The sequence below is a fragment of the Nyctibius grandis genome, chromosome 1 (assembly GCF_013368605.1).
Source record: "Nyctibius grandis isolate bNycGra1 chromosome 1, bNycGra1.pri, whole genome shotgun sequence".
Taxonomy (NCBI): Eukaryota; Metazoa; Chordata; class Aves; order Nyctibiiformes; family Nyctibiidae; genus Nyctibius; species Nyctibius grandis.
Genome location: NC_090658.1, coordinates 11,370,367 through 11,384,623, shown reverse-complemented (window position 1 = coordinate 11,384,623; position 14,257 = coordinate 11,370,367). Strand labels below are relative to the sequence as shown.

At 39.2% G+C, this 14,257-nt stretch overlaps 1 protein-coding gene across 8 annotated transcripts in view; it reads left to right on the top strand.

The window, feature by feature from the left end:
- The window catches only part of EHBP1 (EH domain binding protein 1), a 240,952-nt gene that overhangs the window by 175,356 nt on the left and 51,339 nt on the right, over window positions 1–14,257 (top strand). For all 8 annotated transcript variants that reach the window (XM_068406149.1, XM_068406140.1, XM_068406131.1 and 5 more), the window contains one exon: window positions 9,273–9,420. In XM_068406149.1, the coding sequence (XP_068262250.1) occupies window positions 9,273–9,420 (148 nt within the window). The remainder of the gene's footprint in view (window positions 1–9,272; window positions 9,421–14,257) is intronic.

Here is a 14,257-nt window from a genome sequence, read left to right as displayed (position 1 = left end):
GTCTTTGATAGCAGTGAAACAGTATTAATTGTTTTGTACATTTCTTGGTCACTCTTCTTAGGTGGTCTTCATAATCTATTAGAACTTTCAGCCAGATTTTTGTAATGTCATGCCTCCAGCAGTGATTAAATTGGTAATTAATGAACAGTCCTTGGCAACATAAACCACATCCCGTTAATTTTCCCTTTTGAGTTTTTAAAAGTTGTCGTCTCTGTCAGAAAGCATTGCGCCACCTTGCTACGGCCCCTTGGCATGGAACCACGACGGCTTGATTTTTTGCAGCCATTAGTAGATCAGAGCAGTAATTTCACAGTATTTTGGTCAGGGTAATTATAGTACCAAGTACCGAGTAGAGTTGGGAATTCACACAAGAAGTCCAGAAATACCAGGTGAGCTTCCTTGTGTTCACTGGGACGTTATGATTAGTTTAATTGGGCTTTGTTTGATTTCAGCCGCAGAGACTCTTTGTGCCACGGCACTGCAGCGACTTTCCACTTTAGTGTTTCTGACCTGCATTGACAGGAACTGGTGCAAAAATGAACTCTTTGAAGTGGGACTCTTTGGAGAGGGCAACTAAAAAAGGGAAAAAGTGATGTGTAAATAGTTTACTGTAGCAAAGCTCGAAACTGGACCAAATACTCTGTGTTTTGTGGGTGATGTGATTCAAGGTCTTTTATATTTTCAGCCGGAACAGATAATATTTCTGCTACATTCGTGCAAATGTTTAGTAAATTACTGCATTTAAAAACGCGATCTTTCTTTAATCGCTGGCTTTTACATAGCACCTGCTGTTTTACCTTCCTTTGAAGATAACAGTCGTTTCTCCCACCAGAAATACTGCGAATCATCTCTTTAGTGCTGCAAACAAATCTGGGCGAATGCATTAATGAGACTGCAGCTGCACTTAGTAGTTCACATGTCACAAAATAGTAGGTAAAGGCATTCATACTTGAGTGACTGACTATAGGTGTAGCAGCCTTCAGCAGTACATTGTGCACATTAAAGTTTAAATAGTCACTTGCCTGTTGGCTTCTGAATGAAAGGACTGTCACTGGTCACTTCTCCTGAAGCCTTAATGAAACCAAATAGTTTGCTACGAGTTTGGGCCTAACCATTGGGGTGTTTCATGCAGTCTTGTCAGTTGATGTTCATGAATTGACTTGAACGGAGATCAAAGTGTTTCTCAAAATGGAGAAGCGGGGAGAGAGACAGCTCCTTCAATTGCACCACAAGAGCTAATCAAGCCATCAGTTCTTTATGCACTCTGCGTGCCTTTAGAATTTAATACCCAATGGTTTGTCAGGACAAATTGAAATTCGGGAGTTGGGCGGGGGGGGTGTCCCTCCTCAGCCCACTGCAAATAAAATACGCGCTTCACTCTTCTGGAGGCTCGTTTTGATAAATTTTATAATTTAATGTAAAACTGCAATGTTGATTAAATGTTTGGGGTTGGGAAAAAAAAAGGTTAAGGTAAAAACGCTGATTAAAGATCCAGGTTTAAAGTGAAAGAGAAACTAAACTAGGCGTGATTTTTTTGTTTCTCTGATTGCCAATGAACTTTTTTGCTGAAACATTTTAAATTGGATTCAGAAGATAGTTTTTTGAGTGTCAGTTAAAACAAAGTCATGTGAAAATGCCTCTCTCTCCCCCCCTCCCTTCCTCTCTCTCTTTTTAATTGATATGATTTAGGCAGAGGAAAATGGTAAGGGGGATTTTTCTGTTGCAGAAGCAATTTTTAAGGGATTTAGTCTTATTTAGCCTGAAGGTCTTCACACTAATGAGAGCACTTAAGTTACGTCCAGGCGTTGATTAGACAGCTCATCTATCAACTGGAGCATGAGAATTTGTATTTTAGGTACCTTTTATACATTATAAATGTATATGCTTTTTTTTTATTACTTTAGACTGTATTTTCCACAAATTTTTAATTACCTTCTTTCACACCCAAGGTGGCTATAACGCAGCTGACAGAGCACAAACGGTAACAGGGAAATACTCTACATTTGATGAGAAATAATATTGAAACTGTATCTGTAGAATTGGCATGCCGAATGCAAATTGCTACCCAGATACATTCCTTAAACCACCACAAGCCCCCTTAAAGTCTAAATACATGTATTCAGGGAACGTGAAATTATATATATTAAAAAATGCCCAACCACACCCCCCCACAAAATGGTGAACACTCTCTCTACCTGTTTTGCCATGTTTAAAACACAATAGCGCCTTAATTATTTTCTGAACCGTTCTGAAAAGTACAGCTTGTGTAACTTTTTGACATTTCAGGTTTAAAAAAAAAATTAAAACGTTGCCACCAGCTTGCACTATGAGCAGCCTGTAATAACAGTTAAAAAAGCTTTCTGAACTATTTGACAAGATTTCTTAGTGCTGAGGCCATATGCTGTAGCCTTTAAGCTATTTCTTCCTATCAGTTTCATTATCACCTGCCTCTGAGTCTCCAATATCATCAGTAAGCACATGCAGAATCATAATTATGCCATGTACAAGTTCTTTGATAACATGTACAGTTTTCTTCTTAATTCTTTATCAAATGCATTGATCGTGGCATGTGTGCATTGATCCAGGTCCACCATCTGGCTGTGTGTGATAAGCACAGTGGCATCTTTGCATTTCCACTGTCATTCATTGCGCTACAATTTGGCTGCAGGGGAGTAGTGGCTGGGATTAGCCCTGTTCTGCTACTTACTTGCATTTTAAGTTGACACCTCTACAGCGGCTCAGACCACATTACAAACTGAAACACATACGCACGACTTAGTGATGTGACACTCCTCAATAAGCTTACTCCACTAGCTACTCAACAATCTGTAATTGGATTTGTAGGAATAACAGCAAAAGATTTCCTAAGAATTGCTGGGGACAGAAGGTGAAGTTTTCTCATTATTGGCAAAAGGCTAGGTATAGATCCTAGGCGATTGGTATTTTCCATTAAAAACAAGCTGCCAGCAGTTTGCAGGACATTTTCAAAAAAAAAACCCCAGCAAAATAGGATCCAGGGAGGTGTAGGATTTGCACTTGTTCTAGCCGTTCTCATCCCATGCAAGGGGACTGGGATCCTGCCGCCCTCCCCCAAAAATTAAGAGAAGGAGGGGGGGGAAACCAACTTTCGGAGGCGCCCCGCAGCCCGCACTGCTTTGTTTGGCTGGGAGTGAACCGGGAGCATTCCTCAGGAGGGCACGTCCTCCTCCCTCGGCACAGGGTTGCCCGCCTGAGAAGGAAGCTTCCCAGGATGGCAGCCTGAAAGATGCTGCTCTCCAGCTTACGCATCCCATACACTGCCAAAAGTCTTTGTTTCATAACATGGCTTTTTTTTTTTTTAAATTATAAAGTCAGGTTTACACAAGAGAAAATCCCTTAAGTGGAGCTCGATGAATGTTGACTCCTACAATGAGTAAGCAGCTTCTTTAACTTCTGTCTGTAACTCGGCTGCAGAAAGACACAGAAAATACCATCTTTAGACCTGTTGATCTCAGATCTCTCAGATCGGACATTATGCCCTGTCTGGATGATGGCACTATTTCAGAATATTTCTCAGACTGCACGCTTGAGACTTTGTTTGTGGGTAATGCCAATAGCGTTGACAATCGCGGTGACAGGCGTAACAAGCTTCTGCATCCCGACGCCTTAGGTGATTGTTGTCCTTAATTATACTTCCCAGATGCGGGACAGCACAAACTTGCCTAAGCAGAGAAAATTCCAGGGAAAAAGTTAGCGCAGGGCTTTGTCGCTGCTTTTGGTTTAAATCGACTTTCTCGATGCTCTTTCCTGGGACCCCTGTCTGTAGGCAAGGCTGCCCTCGCATTGTTCGCCAGGAGAATGCCTCGCTCTTAGTATCGGTGCAGGCGAGCGAGAAGAGGAGGAAAACAGAAAATGTATTTGGAATTAGATATTGCAGCCTGTCCTTAAAACTTACCGTAGAGCCAAGTGCGGTGTGAAATAGAAATGCTCGCCTTGATCGTCGCGTAGATGTGCAGCTCCTAAAGGGTTAAACGGGTTAAATCTTACTTATCTGAATAGAACTGCAGGGCTGTTTTGCAGAATGCTCTAGCACAAATACCTCTGGTTCACTTTGACGTTACAATTTTTTTGTTGGTTTCTTTACTTTAAATACTTGAACTGTTAGACCTTTTACTTTTTTCTCTGAGAAAGATGTATTTGTACCAGATTAGAAAAGCTAAACTGTTTCTTTACATTGAATAATCAGCCTGTCATGACAAATCTATCTCCTTCTGCATGAGTAGGTGCCAGTTTGACTAGCTTCTTTTAGGCTCACACTGGGTTTTAAGCTGGATCCATGTGCATGACTGGCAGTGCATTTGTTGGGCCAGATCTAAGGAGCCAGAGAGCGTTCAGCTCCTTTTTGCCTACAAAAGAGCAGCCAGACAACCAGCAAGAGGCCTTGGATGTAGCACAAGGTGATACTTACTTAGTCAGCCATTCTTTTTTTTCAAATATATATTTTTTTTTCATTCAGTAAACTAAGAGTTTCTCAATTTCACAATGATGCGAGGAATTAAATTATCAATGGATTTTTTTTTTTCCACAGCCAGCATTCTTCACACCAGAAATACTATACCAAGTGAATTGTAGGTTTTCCAGAACAACATAGATTATATTAAAAAAAGAAATAAAAATAAAAAATTGCTGGCTAGCATTTTAAAAATGCCTCCTAGGTTTAAGGAGATGTTTTCTGTTTTATAGTCACACAATCCCATTTTATTGTGGATTTTGAGGGCTTTTTTTTCTTAAAGGGGACAGCTTTGTTAATACATTATTTGTGATTATTCCAGTTTTAGACTTTGGGCTACTTCTGTTTTCATTCTGTCTCATCAGTCCATCAGTGCCATAGATCGTAAGCCAATTGCTGCTTCTTTATGACAAGTGATTTGATACTTTTTGTGATATACATTCATGAAAAAATATTTTCAAACTCCGTACAGTTTATTGGTAGTAAGGTAACTGATGTAGACACCAGGCAGAAAATATCTAAGATGTTTATGTCTTTTTTTGCTGACCACTTCCTACGATCTGACTAGCTACAGAAATCCAAAGCCAATGCCAATTTTGTTTATGTCGAGTGTTCCGTGGTTAGCAATTTACATTTTGCTCTCTACCTGTGTATTTTGAGCTGTTCTGAAACGGTAGTAGGGACCAAACATAAATGTGGTCCCTAGGGTGATCAAAGATTTAATCTGACCAGATGGGACAAACTTGAGAAAGATTTTGACTTTCCACTCTGTTTTGCAGCAAGAAAGGCTGATTTTTTTTTTCTCCCATCCTTTCTTTGTTAGAAAAGGCAGAGATCAGACCATCCCCAGAGAAATGAACAGGTGTGGCCATTTACAAGCATGTCTGGTTATATTATAAAGCAGCGTAAGAAAAGTTTGAAATGGTTTGAAAAGATCTGCTAAACAGTTTTAATGTTTCATCCCAAATCCTATTTACTCAAACAAGAGCCGATCAAGGTCACAGTAAACCCAGCCTGCCCAAACCTTTAAAGCTCGTGTAATTTTTTTTTTTATTTATTTATTTTAATTCTGTCTTCTCTACTAACTGAATAGGTACATTTTGGTAATCCTTGCCTCTGGACAAGCACAGAAGTCTTTTTCTTTCTGAATGGCTAATAACAGAGCCGTTCTTCCTGTCTAATGATGAAAGAGGTGGCAGTCAAGTTCTTTCTCTTAGATGTACTGTGCACTCAGGGCAGACCTCGGACAATTTTGAAACCCACAGCTACGGGAATCGCTCCACTTCATAGGTACAATTCTGGTTTAATTTTGTTGCTGTGGACTCTCACTAATTTACCACTTTTTTTTTTTTTCCCCAGTCTATGGACACGGTAAAGAATTTTCTTTTTAAACACCAAATAAAGGCAGCTCACGGGATTATGTTTTTTTATAGGGAGAGGATAATACGTTATCAGACTTCTGGTGTAAACTCAGTTTGGAGCCTCCCAAAATTCTGCCAAAGGATGACTGAAAATCCCTGGCAGATGTTGATTTTTTTTGAAAATGCAAGAAGATTGCAGAATTTTTAGTGATTTAAGTAGATGGGTTTTATGCGGGTGGTTGGGTTTTGGGTTTTTTTCCCCTCTGCAAGACTCCACCGCTCTCATTATTTTACTGAGTTAGTCAGCTCTCAGCTTCTGCCGCCGCCAAGCGACATCACCGGCTGGGTAATGATCTCGGAAACTGCCCCGCCAGTGTTCACATTCGAATTCACCTTCCCAAATCCACGGCATCATTTTTTGGCCAAAGTAATGTCAGTCATTGCTGTCTGCGGCGAGTACAAAAAGGACCCCCTAATGCCAGCCATTTTTATTTGTTTCTTAAGATCCAAAGGCTGCTGAAAGAACAATTGGATAAAGTTGAGGATTGGAGAAGCTTGATTTTCTTGTTCCAGTGAAACGAAACTCCCGTCCTTTTTTTTTCTTCCCCTTTCCCTTAAAAGCCGGAGTCTGCTAGGGGGTTGTAGCTGTGTCAAAGCCGTTGGGATGCCACTGCTGATCACTTTAATTACTAGGACTAAGGAGGATAAAATTAAAAGTAGCACCATTGAAGCAGTGGAAGAAAGCTTGCCGAGATGTCGGTGAACTGTGAAATATAAAAATTGCATACCAACACATTTTTATGGGAGGGAAACAAGGAATTACATTACTTATTCTTGAAGAGTTTGTCCTTAAATGGTGAAGTTTTCCTCGCTGTGCACCCGCGTGGCAGATCTTTAGACCATTACAAACTAATCGGGGGGGAAAATAACAGAGCGAACTTTAATGTCTCTTTGGCATGTCAGCTTCATGTCAGAGGGTGAAAGATTTTACTGAGTTTTCAACTGTACAGGAAAAATATCGCTCTGTGTGTGTTTGCATGGTCCTTTCTTGGTGCAGAGCTTCTTTTCATGTCTCCTTTTTTTTTTTTTTAAATATCTTTGTTCATGCCTCCATACCTCTTCCTTTCCAAAATCTAGGAGATTGATTTGCTGTTTAATAATTGTTCTGTACCTCAAAACTTAATCTACCTCCTTTTTCTGCTCTCAGTTTCGTTGCTCCTTCCACCAGTGTTTCCTCTGCCAAGCTCAGTAACCAATTCAAATACCTGAATTGAATTTAACCAAGAACTAGGCTGGTTTGTCTCTTATCCGCTGGTGATGATTGGCTTAATCAGCACAAACACAAGCCACAATAATCTGTGTTTGCTTGGAGATCCCCGGGCTGTTAATGACTATGGTAATAATTCAGGATACAAGTTCTCTTTCAGGAGGAGGGGAGAAAAGAGAATCAGCCTGCTCGGTCTGGAGCGCGTTTCTCACAAACACGTAACTGGCCTTATTTTAAACTACATGGGCTGTAGTAGATTAAATTGTTTGATGTTAAACCACATGGGAATCTTAATATAAATTGTGCACATCCTTCCTAAAAGGTCATTTAAATCAAACCTACAAGTTCCTGTATCCCAGGAATTACAAATAGTAGAGATTTGAGCAGTTTTATTCATGTAAAATTCAATATAATTTATGTTACCGAATACACAGGTTGAAAAAACATCATTTGCTGTATCAGTTGGCTGGCTAGAAATTAAATTAAATTGATCTATTATAGTGCATAGGAGCAGGGGGGGAAGCTTTCTGGTTGTATTTCTAATGTGTACTTTACCAAATAAGTTTTTGATAGAACTGTTGCTCTGTTGCCTTCTGGGAAGTTAAAGGGTGAGAAAGCAAACAAAGCCAATGTGCCATCCTGCTGCCTTGCAGGGCCCAAGCAGAATTGTCTTTCCAGGGGAAGGACATTAGGAGAAAAGTAAATCAAGGCAATCTGATAGGGAATCAGGGTTCTGTCACTCAGAGACAAGATATTGTGCTGTGTCCATATACTTTGTTTACTGTAGGGTTTTATGAGTTGTAACCTGCCCATGCAAGCTGTTAATGAGGCTAAATCTTGCTGCTTGAGGATTGAATTACAGCACACCTCTGGGCTAATGGTTATAAACAGAAAGTCCCATTAGGGCTACGTTCTCATTCAGTCATTTGCATTTTTTCTATTGTGCCGAGAACAATGCTGAGTAAATAGCTACAAACAAACAATTTACATGGAAATGGGTAAAATGTACCTAATTAGTATTTTGCGCTTGTTTTATTAATGATTGCTTAAACTAAATAGCACTTAGCAGCAGCTCTCATCAGCATCTTGCAGGTGTGGGATGATGCTCAGTTTCTGGGTTGGTGGGAAGGCAGCCAGGACGGCTCTCCAAAATTAGGCAGTTTGTGATATTCCACTTAGTTCAGGTCAGCTGCCTGTACCTGGGGTTTATCCTGTTCGTTAATGTCGATAATATGAACTTATCGGCAGATTTGACTTAAAGCCAAACGCTGACTTTGTTGTGCTTATGAGCGTTTCGAATATTGAGGGGAGGGGGAAAATGGTCCTAACTTTGAAAAAATCCAGTTTTTAAGGTGAAAACTGGGATTGTTTCCCTTATGGTTTAATATATTCCTATAGGTATGTTTAAACCATCATTTTATTTATATTTTTTTAGTATGGTGGGTTAGTCTTTTCCAAAATTTCATGTGTGAGCCCAAGAACTAGGCTTCAGTGGGACAGTGCTATCAGGGATTGTTCCCATATGATTGCTTTAATTACTGACCAAAGCCCCGGTAGCGGGGTGTTTTAAAGCGATGCAAAGTCTTTTCTGCTCTGGCATCTATTGTTCTTTCATTAAAGTTCATTAGTTTATTTTTTAAACAAAGATGTATCCACTGAAGTCCAAGGATTAGATTCTTTCCATGCCTCAGATTCAATGTTACTTTACACTTTGAAGTCAGCTCAGCGAATGGAGTAACTGAGAGCAACATCTGACTTCTCATTTCAGTTCTATGAGAGAATATTACTCAAACAAGTAATTCAATTTAGTAAAACCATTTTTATAGCCACAGTAAAACTTTTTGCAGTTACTACTTTGAGACAAAAGTTTCTGAGAATTTTCATCAAGGTATTTTTATAGAACATAATTTATAAATGCTTTAATGGCAAATATTTAGGTTTATAATGCAAAAATAATTTGGGGAATGCTTTAAAAAAATTTGATTCATGGATGTCTTTAAAAATTGTGGTGTGACACCCAACTGATATCGAGCATCCTATTTATAATGTGGGCCAAGCACCATGCTGTAAACCAGTTACTATCATGATGATCAGATTGAGAATGAAATTGCATTTCTGTCAATTACTGAGTTGGCAACTGTTCAATATATCTTAGCAGCAAGATGAAGAGCGGCGTCGGCAGCTGAGAGAGAGAGCTCGTCAGCTAATAGCAGAAGCTCGATCTGGAGTGAAGATGTCAGAACTTCCTAGCTACAGTGAAATGGCTGCAGAAAAGTTGAAAGAAAGGTCAAAGGCATCTGGAGGTGAGCTGAGGAACCTTGTATCTTATTCCTATGGCAACCTAGAAACCAGAGAAGACCTTTTTGGGTATCACTTTTATTCACACTTCAAAACGTTCTCGTGGGTAATTGTTGTTCATCAGGTGCACATATCAAAAGACCTGGCCATAGATGTTTCCCAAGTCAGTGTTGTGTCACTTAATTTCTAACAATTAAAAGAAAAGCATATATGTGATTGAAAGAAAAAGATGTTATGTGAAGAAGTAGCTCATATTGGCCCATTATTTACAGATTTGTCATTACCCACAGTTTTTTAGAATGTTATAATTATTGGTTAAAATCTCTTCAATATATATTTTTATATAGGAGCATTGACGTAATTTTGAGGGAAAACGACATTAGAAATACTTAAGAAACTTTATTTTGTATTAAATGTGTTCAAAAGGCTGCTTGGGAAGAGAATTTTGAAGGCAGCCCACAGGAGATGGGAGCAACAACCTTTTGATTTTAAATGGCAATCTTTTGACATACCACTTGCCTTTACAGGTTTTGTGTTGTAGTATTGCTATAATGTTATTAAACTGACTTTAAAATGTCATTAAAATTCATGTACCTGCCAGTGCTACGAGCTGGAGTAATGTAGTGTCACTCAAACTCAAATAGGTGCTGAGCACACGTTTCATTACAGGCTTCTTGCTCTTTTGGTATCTTCTACATATTCTGAGGGGAAATTGTGTTTCTCCTACTAACAAGTAATTGTAAGCCAAAGTGTCAGGAGACTTCAGCTTTATGTTCACGGTGCATGTAGATTCAACAATATTTTTTTCTTCTCTACTACATGTATTTTATACGCATATATATTTAAATATAGTCTTATTGCACTCTAAACCCTACACTTCTGCTCCATTTAACATCAAAGAGAAAAGCAGTTAGTTGTATGTCTCCCTTTGGGTCTGGTCTTCAGTTTTCCTCTCTTTGCCCAGTAAACCAAGCTTGCCAACGTAACTCTTTCGTGATAAATAGGAAAATTACATCCTTGATGGGGAGGGAGTAAGACAAGCTGAGCAAAACGGCACAGTACTTGTATATTAAGTAGACTATGGTGTTCTTCATCCGTCTTCACAATTGATGACTCCCCATCCTACGGTATTTAATTACTTCCTCCTCACTGTTTTATCGTGCCTGTACATAGCTGTCCGTGCCATCTCTCCCCTCCCAGTAAGGTACACTTTCTGGGTATATCCCAAATGCTCAGCTGGATAGTAATTACCCTGTTTTGTTGCAGTGTCTCACTTGTGTTGCTAAATATCCCAGTATGCTGCTTTCTGGGATGTGGCCTTCCCTGTTCATATTTTCCTCTGAATTTTGCCATCGCTTTTCCTACCCTTTGTTCAACTTATAAACAGTCTCAGAGGTAACTATGCACTGTGCATATATATTTAAAAAAATGTATTTTTATATATATATATAGATTGCATATGCATTCAAAAGAGTTTCAGTGCTATTCAAGGGGGGAGACAGTATCAGTACTGGCAAGAACATGTTTCAAGTTATCATCACTATACCTGTTGGATTTTATCCAGTATAACAATTTCACTGCTTTCTACTTTTGCATGTGCTGGGAGTTATCATCTTGGTTTAGATTTCCTACCTTGATTTTTCTTTGTTCATATAGTAGGCCAAGCTATTTGAACTTCTGTTGGGCTTCCAGTTGTCATTCCCTGTCTGCTTTTACTCCTGTTTCCTCTTTTCATGTCAATATGCATTCTACTGCACTTCGTTCTACTTATTCGTTCTCAAAAAGCCTTCCTTACGGTACATCTTCCACATACTTGTACCATACCACTGGTAATGTCAGGTGCCACACTAGATCTCCGCACAGGAAACTCGTTCTTCTAAAATGGAAAAGTTCTGTGAAATGGTACCAACACTTTATATCCAAGTGAATTATAATGATTTCTGTGTTTAGCCTTTTTTATTTTTTATTTCCACCAAAAATTAGAATTTACTAGACAGACTCCGTATTACAACTGCATTCTGAATATTGCCCCTGACTGCATTCACATGTAGTAGTTTTCTTCTGTGTATAGCTCTGTATTCCCTATAAAATACCCAAGACAAGCCTATGCAAATATTTTATGTCTTCCAAGCTCTCTTAACCATTATTTTTCATTAATCTCTTCTTCTGCATTGATTTCTATGTTTTAGTTTACAAAAAGGGAATGTACCAAATAATTTTCCTCTCTCAGTTCAGTTATTCCAGGAAAAAAGTGACATTTCAGCTTTGGGATTTTGGAGTTTATAAAGACTAACTTCTTGCTCACTACTGTAGGTGAAAATGTGATCTCTTTCAGTGTTTCTGTATGCTCATTAAGAGTTTCATGCTTTGGCACTGGTGCTACATTCTCCATTAAAAGGCTTTATTTAATCATGGTGTGAAAAACCCAAATGCCTGTGGCAAGTTGAAACTTCCCTGGATAAGCAGCATCCTTTGCTACAAAATCCAGTCTTTTTCATAGGTTATTTGGCATGTGAGACAGAAAATACTTCTTCCTGCCAACTGCCAGAGGGTTTGGGATGGCAGCTTCAAATTTATTAGATGTCCTACTCGCTTCAGGCTGATAAGCGGATGCCTTGAGATGGGTCCAGGGACAGTATCGAGATAGGAATCCAAATATCCTTCCTTTTCCCAGCAGCGATGGGACAAAGGAATTGACATCTTATCTAGGTATTGTCCCCGTGCAGTGGGACACCTGTCTACTCTTTTGGGATTTGGGTAGTGTTTTCTTTACTCTCTGGCACATCTCCATCCTTTATTTGAGATGGCGTCTTTGTGAGGATGTGGTTCAGATCTGGAGGTCGTGAGTAGGGAGGGGAGGGAGGGAACAATGGAGAGGACAGGGGGTAAGACCAGCATAGTGTGAAGAGGCTTTGGTGAAAAAAGTGACAAAAATAGGCTGGGAGGGGAGAAGAGAATGAACACAAGAATGGCACAGAAAAGACATGTTAGAGGAGCAGGGAGGGAAAAACACAGGAGAAGCAGCATCCAATTGTATTATAAGATAAAAGTTTTCCAAAATTTTGGAATTAGTTACAAAAGCTGTAAAGGTGTACTGCAGTTAAAAAACTTACCACGAGAGACAGCTGGTATTGCATTGCACTTGTATGCTTAAAGTTTTCAGTGCACATTACAGGTTTTACTTCTGAGGCAATGATTTGGAGGGAACGTACATGGTAGCTCAGGCTCACTCATCATGCTTAGTCTCCAACTCATAAAGCAGTGTTAAGTCCTTGATTCAATGTTTTTAACAGGCAGCATTTGTATCTGTTGGCAGTTACTGCTGTACTTTCTTGTCCTGATATCTGATTTCTTGTACACTGAACCAGTATTTCGACTTTGCGTTTCTTCCATTCCCCACCTTTGCTTCCTTTATTACTGCTCAGATGCTCCTGTCACATCCTGTAGCCTTAAAGTGAACTCTGTACCTGAAAGTAAATGAAGTAAATATCTGAATATCCACAAGCTTGAAAGATTTCCCGGAGACAATCCTGAAGGCATCTTCTTCCCTAAAGAGCAAGTACTGTTCATGCGACTCCAGTGGCAGCTTACATATGCTTCTCCCACTAATGTGATCTAACCCCCATCAATGCTTTTACCTCTCTTTGAAAACTGTTCCATTGTAATTTCATCTAGAAATTGATGCAGTCTACTGCAACTCCTTCACACGTGGACAAGGTTAAACCAAGTCAAGAGAATATCAGTTTAACCACAAAATAAGCCTGAGCTTAATCTGAGTAGTAAGACATCTGAGCTATAAAATGCCTCTGGATCTTTTTTCCACCAATATTCTGGCATTTCCATTTGGTTCCAAAAGATTCTTATTTTGCTCTCTTCAGTCCAGACTGTGTAGGTAATGGTCAGTGCTGTTTAGTTGTTGACTTAATCCTTTATCTTTAATTTTGTTCACTTCTTCACGACATAGTAAAGCTTTGCTGTCTTTCTAGGATCCACATTTACATACTTTTCAAGGAAGCAGTTCTTTGGTACTCTTCTAAAAAAGTGCCCTGGTTCTAGACCAAGTACTTTTAAGTTTTTTGCACTAGTAATTTGTTCTTTTCATGAAAGATATCTGTTATCTCTTCGTCACGTTGTTCCTTTTATCATTTATAATTGCAAAATCTTGTTGTAGCATGCTCCCTAAACACATTTCCCTTTTTAATACACTGGAAGAACATTGGACTGGAAAAAAAAACCCTAGAGTAGTTTAAAACAAGGAATCTGCAGATTTTGAGAGATATTTGGAAAATTCTGAAATACTTCAAATGAACGCTTTTAATTGAATTTTTTTTAATAAAGTGTAAATGTTCTGATAATCATATTCAGTTGAAGCCTGCCAACTTTAAATTAAATACTAGGTCAGGACATTATCTGACACTAGGAACTGGTATCTTCGACATTCCCATCTCTTTTGTTACCTAAAATGGTGGTGTCAAAGACAATGCCTCTGATCTCATCTCACTATATTAAATTAAAGAAAATCAAATAATCTAATATAAGTATTCCCTTAGTATGCAGCAGTCTTAAACCCTGTCATCTTGTTTAGATTGTTTTGACACATCCAGCATCCTGCTGGATGACTGGTAGTTGTGAGCTGACCTTGCGAGCTGACTTCTTTTGGTGCTTTGGAAAGTCATTTCCTGCCTCTGGGCTCGAGGTGGATTTGATTTCTCTCTGCCGCAGCACTATCCCACTTTCTTTCTCTTCTACCTCTTCCAAATGTCCATGGCCCTTTGCTGCTGTTAGCCCAGTCATGCTTTCAGTGTGCCACCATGAGCTCCAGGACGCATTCGAGAGTACCGT